This window comes from Pithys albifrons, chromosome Z (assembly GCF_047495875.1).
Source record: "Pithys albifrons albifrons isolate INPA30051 chromosome Z, PitAlb_v1, whole genome shotgun sequence".
In the NCBI taxonomy this organism is placed as follows: domain Eukaryota; kingdom Metazoa; phylum Chordata; class Aves; order Passeriformes; family Thamnophilidae; genus Pithys; species Pithys albifrons.
In genome coordinates this window covers 22,620,035-22,632,487 of record NC_092497.1, presented here as the reverse complement: position 1 = coordinate 22,632,487, position 12,453 = coordinate 22,620,035, and the positions used below count along the sequence as shown (strand labels likewise).

The 12,453-nt window shown below is 40.7% G+C and overlaps 2 protein-coding genes across 2 annotated transcripts in view; one reads left to right on the top strand and one right to left on the bottom strand.

The window, feature by feature from the left end:
- CWC27 (CWC27 spliceosome associated cyclophilin) overlaps positions 1-3,276 on the bottom strand; it is a 101,624-nt gene extending 98,348 nt beyond the window's left edge. The window contains exons 1-3 of the mRNA XM_071581058.1: positions 3,144-3,276; positions 2,288-2,384; positions 682-794 (exon numbers count right to left, since the gene is read on the bottom strand). Of these exons, the coding sequence (XP_071437159.1) occupies positions 682-794; positions 2,288-2,384; positions 3,144-3,185 (252 nt within the window). The 5' untranslated portion in view covers positions 3,186-3,276. The remainder of the gene's footprint in view (positions 1-681; positions 795-2,287; positions 2,385-3,143) is intronic.
- Positions 3,277-3,477: 201 nt separating this feature from the next.
- SREK1IP1 (SREK1 interacting protein 1) lies at positions 3,478-12,120 on the top strand. Its single transcript, XM_071580311.1, has 6 exons — positions 3,478-3,568; positions 4,388-4,544; positions 6,404-6,451; positions 6,969-7,109; positions 9,343-9,421; positions 10,894-12,120. Exons 2-6 carry the CDS (start codon positions 4,529-4,531, stop codon positions 11,072-11,074), a joined length of 465 nt encoding a protein of 154 aa, XP_071436412.1. The 5' UTR covers positions 3,478-3,568; positions 4,388-4,528; the 3' UTR covers positions 11,075-12,120.
- The last annotated feature ends 333 nt before the right edge of the window (positions 12,121-12,453 follow it).

Here is a 12,453-nt window from a genome sequence, read left to right as displayed (position 1 = left end):
AAGAAGACAAAATAGGGCTCCTTTCAAAGCAAGGAGAAAATGTTGAGTAATATATGATACCACGGTAATGTAACAATTTTAAACACTACAATATTGAGATACTACTAATTTTAAGCAGCAATGTGTCGGTAGTATTTCTTTCATTCTCTGCCTCAGGTAGGAATCCCTCCCACAAACTTCATGTTCAGTGAACAAGTCTAGTGGTAACAAGACGATGCAAGGCCAGAGACAGGCTACACAGGTCCAGTCACGAGGTAAAAGTGCCTGCCCCGTCTGAAATAAAACAACGAGGCATGACAGAACAGTCTGCGCAGCTTCACTCGGCATCTGAGCCTCCGGGTTAAGGGATGAGCCATGACAACATCAATAATACCAGCAAAAACATTTCTGCATCTGAGTTGTCACATATCAGCTTGTAATTTTTCCTCCCCAATATGTTCAGGTGTGAAGTTCGTGCTAGTAAGGTTATACATTTATCATTATCAGAACAGCTAGATTTAAGAACTCTCAATTCAAAGGGACAAACTCAAACATACTGAAGCAGCATGTGAAATAAAATATCCCACATTTATAATGTTGCATTTCGTATAAGGTTTGATTTTTCACAGCCTAACACACAGTAGGAAGAACAACGGACAGAGGATAACCAAAAATTAATGCATAATATATACAGATACATACCTTGAAGGGAGCTCCATAAACTGATTCTCCTCCTGATCCAGTACCAGTGGGATCACCTCCCTGCACTATAAAGCCAGGCACTACTCTGTGAAATATTGTGTTATTGTAATATTCTAAAAAAAAAAAAAAGGAAAAAAGAATAAGATAGGAAATACATGTTAGTGGTCTCAAAATCAAATTTTCATACAGATCAGATAGAGATTTCAGAAACTTCCAGATTTGTTCAGAAGTTCCAGAAAGCAAGTTCTGTAAGGAGATTCTGCTGATATCACTGGGTTGCCTGCTACTACTCATAGTCTTATGAACAAAACCTTGTGATGACATATATTTCTGTTGGAAAAGACCCTGCCCAGCACTAACAAGGTGATCCTGAGGAACTGCTTTGTTTTCAGCTTTTAAGTTTTATGACTGGCATGATACTAAAATTACAATGCATCAGTTTAAAAGCAGAGCTAGAACTACTGTGCTTTGTCCCAGACAACATCTCACATACAACACCAGCCATATTCATATACCAGATGATTAGCACTTCCATGCACCAGCAAGGAACACGTGTCAAGGAACATGCCTTTCACCACCCACACAGTGCTTAAACTGACAGTATTTGCAGAATGAAATAGGTGGTACATTTTGCTCCCTAAGTTATCTTCTATCTATCTAGCTATCTAACATCTATCTATCTATCTATCTATCTATCTATCTATCTATCTATCTATCCATCCATCTGATAAAGGTTACATGATTGTAAGAAAACAAAAGGAAATGGTTGGTTTTAGTGTTAGTATTGAAGAAAAATAAATCTGCATCATGCAGGGTCCGCAAATGCCACAGCATGACTAGATATAGTCACAGATGATTATTTGTCAGTATACTCACGAGAAATACTCATATGTACTATCCAAAGCATAGGATACTACATAGCAGTTAGAAAAAAATCAGAAAGGAAATAAAGCCCACTAAGGATAAGCAAACCCTTATGGAGGGCTAAGAAATTGATTAACCATAACAAAAAATTCCAACATTAGGTATAAAAACACAAAACGGGCTGGAGGCACAAATCCTAGACTGCTATTTTTGCTTAGGAGATGAAGACTAAAAGAATTTTTGTTACATTTTTCCCAGTAGGGAGCTTCTTATTTTGGCATCCACTACTTCAGTGGAAAGTATTACAGAACTTTCATCAGAAAAAAATACAACAAATGACAAATAAAAGCATCCACAGAAAAAAATGGAAAAGCTGTAAAGATGGTGATGGAGAATTGAGTGTTTTAGAGAAGATACAATATTTCATCATTGTCACTTCATACACGCAACTGAAGTGGTTACACTTTCTGGAGACTTGGTGAAAGTAAGTCTTTCCATGCCTCTGCCAGGCACCATTTCAGTTACACTATATCATCTGCCTAATTTGAGCAAACTCTCAATTTTTTTTCTCCACCAGGTTCATTAGTAACCTTGAAAAACACTGTATGAGTGTTAGTTAATAATTTTTAAATAAATTTATTCACATATTAGAGTTAAAACATAGTTATGACCCCTCTTTTTAAAAAAGGGCACAAAGATTTCATATGAAGTAGTTTCAACTCCTGTCCCATTTGGTCATTACCTTCCATACAAAGCTGGATGAAATTTCTACAGGCTTTTGGTGCTTCTTTTGACCATAATTCTATATCTATCTCTCCTGCTGTTGTTCTCAGCAAAACCTATAAAAATATACATAAATGCAGTATCAGTTTTATTGTAACTCGAGTCACTGACCAAAGACTATCAAGGCTTACTTTAAAAGTACATTTGAATTCTGTACATTAGTTACAGAGTATACACTTAAATGGGTTAAATGGCTTCTGTTAGTTCTAGAGAGCATTCCCAGAACCTGAGATACAGCTTTGAAGTGATACATATAGCAAGGGTGTATAATAAATATAATATAATATAATATAATATAATATAATATAATATAATATAATATAATATAATATAATATAATATAATATAATATAATATAATATAATATAATATAATATGTGGATGGTATTTTGCACAGGATAGAAACTTAGCTACCCCTTATCACATCCACAGTCAAACAACAGAAAGGAAAAAATAGCCATAGATCACCAAAGGCACGCATCTATATTAACAAATGATACTATTACACTCGGTGAGAAATTGTAACAAAGTTAAGAGGGTAACTAACATATAATCGGGAAATGAAACGAAACGCTCCGAGGCCTTCTTTGTGTTAGATATCTACACATCAAAGCCTCGTGCTACGACTCTGGTCCTTATGGGCGATACCACCTTCCGTGCTGGGCTGGCTTGGTTAAAGCTACTCCCAGGTGGTATCGCCCATAAGGACGGTACCAGAGGTTTCCCACCATCACCACCGCACAAAAACCGAACAGCCCGTGCCTCCCGCGCCTGTTCCCCCTGGCCCTGCAAGGCTCTCGCTCCAACGGCCTCACCTTCCCGTTGGTGGGCGGCTCCTGGATATAGATGTTGCTCATGGCGCGCTCAGGCCACTCCGGCCACGGCCACCGCTCGGCTGCGTCTCCCCCGCGCTCCTACCGCGCGCTGCCGCCCGCCATCTTGGGCGCCTCTACGCTGCCCGGCGCAGGGGGGGGAGGGGGGAGGGTGCAAAAGCCAGGAGCCGGGACGAAGCGACGAATCACCGGCCGGAGCCTCTTCGCGAGCCAATAAGAAAGGACGTCTTTTGGGGAAAATCCGAAGGTTTCTCCACGGACCTGCAGTTCCTCTCCGAGGCTCCCGCCCCAGGGGCAATAAGGACCCCCGTCTGCCCCGTGAGTGGCACAGTCCGGAAGTGCGCCCGTAAAGCATCCGGCGGTGAGCGGCGGCGGTGCGGACCGGGCCGGCGGGATGGCAGTGCCGGGTGAGGGGCTGTGGTGGGCGCGGCGGGAGCGGGCGGGGCGGGACCGGGGAGAAGGCGGCAGGGCGGCGGACAGGGAGCGGGGAGGGGGCGGCGGACAGGGAGCGGGGAGCGGGCGGCAGGGTGGCGGACGGGGAGCGGGCGGCAGGGTGGCGGACGGGGAGCGGGCGGCAGGGTGGCGGACAGGGAGAGGGGAGAGGGCGGCAGGGTGGCGGACAGGGAGCGGGGAGAGGGCGGCAAGGAGCGGGGAGAGGGCGGCGGGGTGGCGGACAGGGAGAGGGGAGAGGGCGGCGGGGTAGCGGACAGGGAGCGGGGAGAGGGCGGTGGGGTGGCGGACAGGGAGCGGGGAGAGGGCGGTGGGGTGGCGGACAGGGAGCGGGGAGAGGGCGGTGGGGTGGCGGACAGGGAGCGGGGAGAGGGCGGTGGGGTGGCGGACAGGGAGAGGGGAGAGGGCGGCAAGGAGCGGGGAGAGGACGGCAGGGTGGCGGACAGGGAGAGGGGAGAGGGCGGCAGGGTGGCGGACAGGGAGCGGAGAGGGGAGTGCGGAGGTGCCCGGGTGGGGCGGGGGCAGCGACAGCAGTGCGGCCCTGCAGGGTTTGCCCGCCGAACGCGGCGTTCTCTGAAGGCAGGTCCAAAGAACGCTGCTCGTCAGACTTGGTTTTCCTGCTCGACTGCTGTTCTGGGTTAACGCAGGTGTTCAGCAGGGCAGTGTTTAACTAGAGCCGCCGGCAGTGCCGGTGAGGCAGGGCAGGCAGAGAGGTCTGCGCTTTTCGCGGGGTGTCCAGGGCTGTGCTGAGTGAACATGTCGCCTTTGCTTCATAGTCTTTTCTTGATCCTGAGAAAAAAGGAGCGTTTGGTTGGAGAAAGCTGAATAAGCCTGGGCTTTGGTGAGCTGCTTCTCTGGTGAAGAGAAGGCCTTAATAAGCCTGCTCGCATTCAAGAAGAGGTTTTTGAGGAAGACTCATGTTTGCATTCAAAGGTTTGCAAAGCTTTTTTTTTTTAACCTTATGCTGTGCTGAATGAAGTCCTTAGTGTTGTGTTGGTTGTTAAATTTCTTGAGGATTATTAACACGTGGGAAGAAGAGGTGAGGAAAGGGCCCTTTTAGGAATTTGCTTTCAATCATCTAAAATTTAAACTAGTCTAAACCTCAGCTTTCTCAGCTTCTGGAATTATTATTTGAACCCAAAATAATAAAATTTCATTCTTAGAAATTTGGTGGGAGTATTTGGTGACAATATTCTTGTAATCTGCCAAGTGTTTTATTGGAAAATCCTGACCTACACAGGAGATCTTGTAGTCTGTGCAGTGCTGTACTGACCTCCAGTGGGTGGAATACCAAATCTTTCTTTGCCAGCAGGCCAGCTCTGCAGTGGGGCTGAAGTTTACTAAGTATTTCAGAATGCTGAGAACAAGTAGGTAGCTCAGGTGATCCTGTTTTCTAATCCCAAGATGTAGTGAACAAGCAAATGCTGTTTTGACTGTTTCTCTGATGTGACATTGCAAGGGACAGGCATACTTACGGTTTTTGTTTTGTGACACTTTCTCAATGTTCCCCTTTCTCTCATGGGTGTCCTTTAAAAGGCAGTCATAAAACAGGCACTTGAACAGTGCTGAGTTAATAGATCTTTAAGGGGATATGTAATACTACGCTGGAATGTATGTGGTTTTTTTCTTGGCTTTCTAGTACTCTTTAAGGCATGGGCCTGTAAGTTGCCCAGATTTCCAGATTCAGTTTGTTCAACCTGAGATTTTAAGGTTTCTCTGTTATTTTGAGTAGAATTTTTTCAAGAGAGTGCTTGTCTCAGTAATCATAGTTCTAATTCATGGGGTTGATGTACTCCTTATCTGGTTCTCTAGTTCCTGTAATAGATCTTATTATGTTTCATTATTTATTTAAATGCTTTAACTTGTTATTGAGAAAACAGTATATAACTGTTTAAGTCACTGGGGTTTTGTTGGAAGATAGAAGGGCATCCTTTGCTTTTGGAAGTTCAGTTGTGACTTTTCATTATAAATAGGCTCAGATGTTTAGAAATAAGATCGATCTGCTGGAAGGGGGCAAGTATCTGGTTTTTTCTTCTGAATCATGTCCTGCTGTCATCTGTTTAACTTAGCTGTGGTCTCACATGAGAAAATGTCACACTTTCTATACCTAAAATTTGCTTTATTCTAGTCCTCCTTCCTGCTTAGCAACTATAGACTTTTCTGTTACTCTTATCACTTATTACACATTTGTTTTGTTGCAGCCATTAATTCTGTGTATTTGCCTGGATTCAGAATCATTTAACAATTCGTTGACTTTTCTTTAATTGTATCTTTTCAGGAGTGATTTTTTTTCTTTGTTTTTTAATTGTCTTTTAAAGGCAGTTCATGTAATTGAAATATAAATCACGTCAGAGTTTCCAGTGAATGTCTGTCAATATCCAGGCACTGCTAGAATTTATAAGTACACGTGGTAGCGTGCAGTTACAGATTATTGGAAAGCCAGATACTGTGTTCATACTGGAACTAAACAAATGCATAAGCTTTCAGAAAAGTGGAATAATTATTAAAATTACAATGGAAGGGTCAGAATAAATGAAATTTGGATTTGGCAATAAGTTGTGTGACACTAAACTGTCTCTAGTGGTTTATACTAGTCAGATTTGTTCTGATGGATTACTACACGGAGAAGTGACCTTAGAAATGCACTGTTTTGTTTTTCTTTTAAGAGATTGTGTGTACTAAATACTCTGAGTAATCACTTCTATCTGTGTATTGACATTATCAAGCCACATTTGAAAGAAATTTGAGGGTTCTGTTTAGCAAGACCTAATTGGTGAAATTTTCTCTTTCAGGCGGAAATAAGGATAACATCAGGGCAGGATGCAAGAAGTGTGGTTACCGTAAGTTCATAAGCAATATGAAGTTACAGCGTTTTCTTCAGATAATGGTGATGGAACTGCCTTTTGAGGAGTGGGTGGGGGAAATGGAAAAGAAGCGTTCTCTTTGGTTGCCCAGACATTTGTCAGTATTAAGTACTGGTTGTTAAACATTATGTCTCATAAGCAAATAGGATTCTACGATTTCACTTAGAGGGAGTTAAGAAGAGCAATATAATACTGTAGTTTTTTAAATATTTCACTTTATGTTCATAGATAATTTCTTCAGAATGTATCTTAAGATTATTAAAAATAGGAAGTAGAAATAGAACAGAGGTCATAAAGCATTATTAAATGGAACAGCATTGCATAGCCTGTCAAAATTCTTGGAAATTTTTTCCAAGTAAGTCTTGCTTTACCTCATTCATAATCACAGCCTACCCTTTTTTCACTTCTCAAAACAAAGTAATACACAAATGGATGGTTTTAGTTTCCAATACTTTTTGGTAAACTGTACTTTTTCTCTCTTTATTTTATCTAGCTGGTCATCTGACATTCGAGTGTCGAAACTTCCTCAGAGTAGATCCTCAAAGAGATATTGTTTTAGATGTTAGCAGCACTAGCAGTGAAGACAGTGAGGAAGAAGAACTACAGAGATTGCAAGCCATGCGTGAAAAAAAGAGTAAGGTGTTTTTGTGTGGGCTTTTGTGGGGTTTTTTAATCATGGAATACATTGAATAACTCTCATTTTATCCTTTTTGATAAGTACTATTTGTTCTTTTAGCCTGTGGTTTAATAGTAGGTGTTTTACTTCATATGTTCAGACATAGAGATTTGATAAACCTTTTTTTATTATTGTTAATTTCTGTCATAGGAAATTGTCAGTGAACCCATTTGGAACATCTCAAAAAGGGCTCTAAATGCAAAAGATTATCAAACTGTTACTAAGAAGCTGCTTAGGAGAAAATGACAGAGATGTTTGGTGTTAATCAGCGTGTAGTTAAACATCTTATAACTAATGACAAATATGACAACTGAATTTCTTTCCAATTTCTAAGTAGGACTTTCACTGAAAGAGCTAGTAAAGAGCTAGAAGTTGCTCTCCTAAGTAAGAAGGGAAGGTTTCTTCACCTTAGCATGTTTTAAATAAATGAACATTCTTCTCTGTCCCTTGAAACATCATATTTTGTTCTGTTGCTCTCACGTTGCAGATTTTACCTTTCGTTCTTTCTGAATGTGCTATTTGGAAAGGAGAAGGGATAGGGAGTATCCTGTATTTTGCTGTAAACTTGAAAAGGAATGGATGGTCTGCTTGACAAGAGTGCTGAATTGGTAGTACAGCAGTCCTTTTGAGCAACAAGTCTCTTTGAAAAAAATAGTTCCCACCTTTTACATGGAAGGGTTCAGGGGTTTTTGGCTTTAACTGATTGAAAATGGATATATGCAGGGAAAACAGCTATTTAGATGATCTTCTAATATCCCTATTTATTGTATTTTTTTTGAACTGTGGCTTCTAGATGTACTGTAAGGAGACATGTATCAACTGTCAATAATCTAGGCAGAATTTTGCCATTTTCAAGTGGCCTCATCTTCTCAAGGTTTTTGTATTGTTTTCTTAAAAACATACCATGTTTGTTTGCCTATTCTTCATGTTTTTTAATTGGTCCAAAGATAATTTGCTTTTTTTCCTCATGTCAAATTCTTTCAAGTTTCACTCTAGAACGTACAGACCAGTAATTTGTATTTGTGGTAGCAAAGGAATAACTGGGCTAGCATTGCAGACTTTATGGAAAGTATGATAGGAATAAGATGATATGCTCAAAATTGACTGTCTGCCTTAAGGATAAATTGAAAAACCAGTGCTTTCCTGTTAGCTGACCTTGTAATGTGAATTTAAGTAGTGGATGTGCATTGTATGTATGTACGTATGGCCAAACTTCGCGAACGAAGATTTGGGAAGGGCTGTCCCCATGTGGGTGTGCCCTTCCTGCCCGCACAGTGGATTTTAGGTGAGGCTCAGCGTGCGCAGAACTGGCCCCACCGTTTCAGTCCTGAGGTTCATCTGCCACGGCCGAGCGAGCTTGGACAGTGCCAGTGAAGTCCTCAGAACTAGAACCTACAGCACCCGGCATTTCCCAGGAGGTCTCCCATCCAAGTACTAATCCGGGGCTGACCCTGCTTAGCTTCCGAGATCTGACGGGATCGGATGTTAGGGAGGCATTTAACTGCCCAATGTGCATTCTGGAGAATTAAAAAAAACCAAACAACTTCTTGAATTGTTATAGAAAAATCTGAAGTCAGAAATTTCATCCACTGTGATAAAAATATGGCTTGTAACTGAAATGTGAAGTTACTATGCAATACTCTGCAGCCCTAGGGCAGGAAACAAACATAACCAGATGAGGGGTGACTCTTTGCCAATCTTATTAGACAGCCCATGGGCAGTGAACTCTATTTTAACTTACAACATTGCTATTTGTGGAGTGCGAAAGGAGGATGTGTGCATGTGACTCAGGTAAGCGTAAGGAAAGATTCTTTTTTTGGTATGTTTTAGCTAAATGGCCTGCTTTCATATTTGGGTAATTATATGGTAAGTGTAAAGACTGTTAAAATATGGAAAAACAGATATGAAAACCTGAAGGTGATGTAAACATACAGGAAAAGTTGCAACTTTTTACAAGTCTTCCTTCATTCTTGGTACATAGATCAGAGTCATTAGAATGTAAGTTGTGTATAATAATCCTACCATTCAGCAAAATATTTTTGAAATTGCAATACTAGACCAGAATTTGGAGGAAGGAAAAGAAAATCTTTTCACGAGAGTTTTGTAGTAACTTGACATTGCCATTGCCACTCTTTTAATGCTGATCTTAATTCAGCCAAGTACTTTTTAAAATATAACTTTTTACCTCTAGATTTAAATGAGGAGGAAGAAAAAAAGAAGCAAAAAAGAAAAAGCAAAGAGAAGACAAAATTAAAAAGACCGAGGAAAAGGTAACTTATATCATGCATCTGTTTTAATTTCAAAACACAACTTAGGAATTATTTCTGGTGCTTGGGTTGTTTCTCAGAAAATATTTTTCCTTTTGATGGAATTTGATTTGCAAGTACATCTTTGGTTTGAAAAGATTCCTCTTTTTCGGTGAGGACTTTTCTGTTCTTGGATTAATGGTTAAAACATAGGCTTTTAGCTGTGGAGTTAAAAGCATGGAGATCTTGAAAGCTCCAGCAATCTGGAAGTCTGAAGATCCGAGAAAGCAATTCTCTTCCTGGCTGTCCAACACTAGGGAAGTGGTGGGAAAAGAAGGAGGAGTTAGGAGCACTATGAGGTTGATTCCCAGCTGAACTAGCATGGAAAAGGCTCCCTGCAGTTCAGAGACCCTAAGATTTTTTTGTGTGCACACATGCATGTGTAGACACAGAGCTGCAGGCATGTACACATGCTCTGAAGAACACGCAATTATAAAAAGAAAAATTTCTGTAGTTTTACTTGGCATGTGTTGAGTTTCAGTGCCTCTGTGTTTTTTTTAGCAGAAGCTAAGAAAAGTGTTATTCCAATTTCAGAGGAAAATGTTATAATACTCAATTTATTTTGAATCTGAGTTCTGGCCTGCTGACTGATAGGAGTTTTTTTTAAGATGACGGTAATGGTTAGTTATTAGGACTGTTGATAAGACAATATCCCAGGAACTACACTGTGTGCTATAAAATGGATAAGGTATGTGGAGACCACAGTAAGATGTTTTTCAGAAATAAACAGGGTTTAATACTGGTTGTATTGGCATTTTCCCTCTTCTTTATTTACATCCTGTAGCTCTAATTTCCACTTTTCAAGACAGAATTTACACTTGCGAAAAAGGAGAATAGAAAAGAAGTTTGTCTGGTTTTGTTCAAGTAATTAACAGTTAATCATGTAAACAATAGCAGAAAACTGCCCTCTTGAGTACTCATGATTATTTCATGACTTCTATTGTCGTCATAATTTTCACGTATGTAATCACTCATCACTGCTGGTTAGAGATCAATGCTACCAAGTGCAAGAGCATCCAACTTTGTCATACCCCTTTCACTTAGATTGTTGCATTGGAGAACTACATTAAGATTTTTCTGAAGTCTTTACTCTTGCCTTGTTACTGATCATATGGTGTTTTAGAAGCTGAAAGCTCTGTCTTGCTGTGATACTTTATTTTCTGTTAGTCTGTACTTTTAGTCTGTTCCTTCCTGAAGACTGAAAAACCATATAACTTGCCTATTCCATTGTTTTTTTAATCTATAATAAACATACTGCTTTTCTGGTACAAAGTCTTATTAGGAAAGTCATCACTCAACTTGAATGTGCAGACTGAGATATAGGCTGTTCAGTGAAGGCTACTGCGCAAATTCGACATCACATTAAAACACATTAAAAATTATTGTGGCATTTTCCTTCTTTAATTACATATTCATCTGTATTGTTTTTTCACTAGATCTTCCTCATCAAGTTCAGCTGAAGACGATGGGCCAAAGTCAAAAAAGCAAAAATCACACAAAAAAGAAAAGGAAAAGGGAAAAAAGCATAAATCTAAAAAAGGAAAGCATCATAAAAAGGAGAAAAAGAAGAGACGGAAGGAGAAAAGTTCATCTTCTGACAGTTCAAGTAGTGACTAAGATGCTGGTCTATTTTTGTGTTCACTTCTGCAGGGAAGATGATTTTCATTTTGTATCAAATTTATTTATGCTTTGCAATGCTGTTTTGAAATGAGATATATATATATTTTTTTGAGAGACCTATTTGCACATATCAGTGCTTCAAATTATTAGATGGACCATTTAGGAAAAAATGTGCTTTTCAATTTTAAGTTTATTAGTACTAAACCATGCAAATTTAACTAGTTCTTCACTCTTAGTTCAGTTGTGATTGTGTTTGTAAGTGTTGTAGTTTGGAATTATTATGTAAATTCTCTCCCCTGCCACTAACTGCGCAGGCCATTAGTTAACTAAAGAGGTAGTTAACTGCTCCTGTCTTCTTCTTGATCGGTTGGGTAGGGGGCAGGCTGTCTCTTGTTTTTGGGGACATTTCCATTTTTAGCTTGGCTGAACGCAGGAGTGCTGTTTTCTCCTGCTCCTCGTTGCTGCTGCTGCTTCTTGGTGAGCTGGTTCCTTTCTCCTCGCCACGGCTGTTCTCCTGGTTTCTGCATTTGGGGTCCCAGTGTCTGCTCCAGTCTCACCACCACTTGCAGCATCACGGCCTGCCCGCCCTGGCTGGGGCAGCAACCCGGGAGAGAGAAGTTGCAACTGTTTTCCAGGACATGCGGCGCTTCTCCGCTTCCAGTTTTCTGTCTTTGTTTGGGACAAGGGACACAGAGAGAGGGACAGAATTCATCTGAGTGCTCATCGTTCGTCTGTCTCGCTGGAGAGTGACTGGGAGCTCACCCTGTAGCCAGCCGGGCTGTGACACAGACACTGCCCATAAGTATAACTTTTCACCAGGAGGAAACCTGCCAGTCTGGGGGTTGTTGTTTTTTTTTCCTGTGGTGTTGTGGAAACAGTTTGCTCTGGTCTGTTTACAGTTATATCTATACCTACAGAGATACATATATATATATATATATATGTATAAATAAATATATATATCAGTTAAGAACAGTTATCCTTCTTGTATCCATTTTCCGATTAAAGTGCCTTTTCTTAAGTTTGATAAAGAGTGGCATGATTGTTGTGGAGGAAACCCCCTCCTCTGCTTGTGGGTAAACATTTTGGTTTTTCCCCTCAAACCGAGACATATTTTGATGCCCAATGTGTGAGGCTTGTGAACAAAGAAGGATAATTTTTTGTGCTGGTTTAAAGGTGAACTAGCAGGGAAAATGAACTCACCACGAGAGAGATTATAAGTCAGAGGCTAAAATATAATAATAATATTACAATAAATACACTGACACAAAGAGAAATTGCTTTCAACTCACAAAACCCAGCAGTACAATCCAATGTCCTGGGGCACCAACCCAAAGGGGTTTGTTAGCCCTTGTGCTGAGACCTGTGTGGTTCCC

Excerpts from the sequence above, each read along its gene's own strand:
- SREK1IP1 (XM_071580311.1), top strand. Across the intron at positions 6,452-6,968 it reads ATGCAAGAAGTGTGGTTACC|CTGGTCATCTGACATTCGAG; the intron begins GTAAGTTCATAA and ends TATTTTATCTAG. Across the intron at positions 7,110-9,342 it reads AGCCATGCGTGAAAAAAAGA|ATTTAAATGAGGAGGAAGAA; the intron begins GTAAGGTGTTTT and ends TTTTACCTCTAG.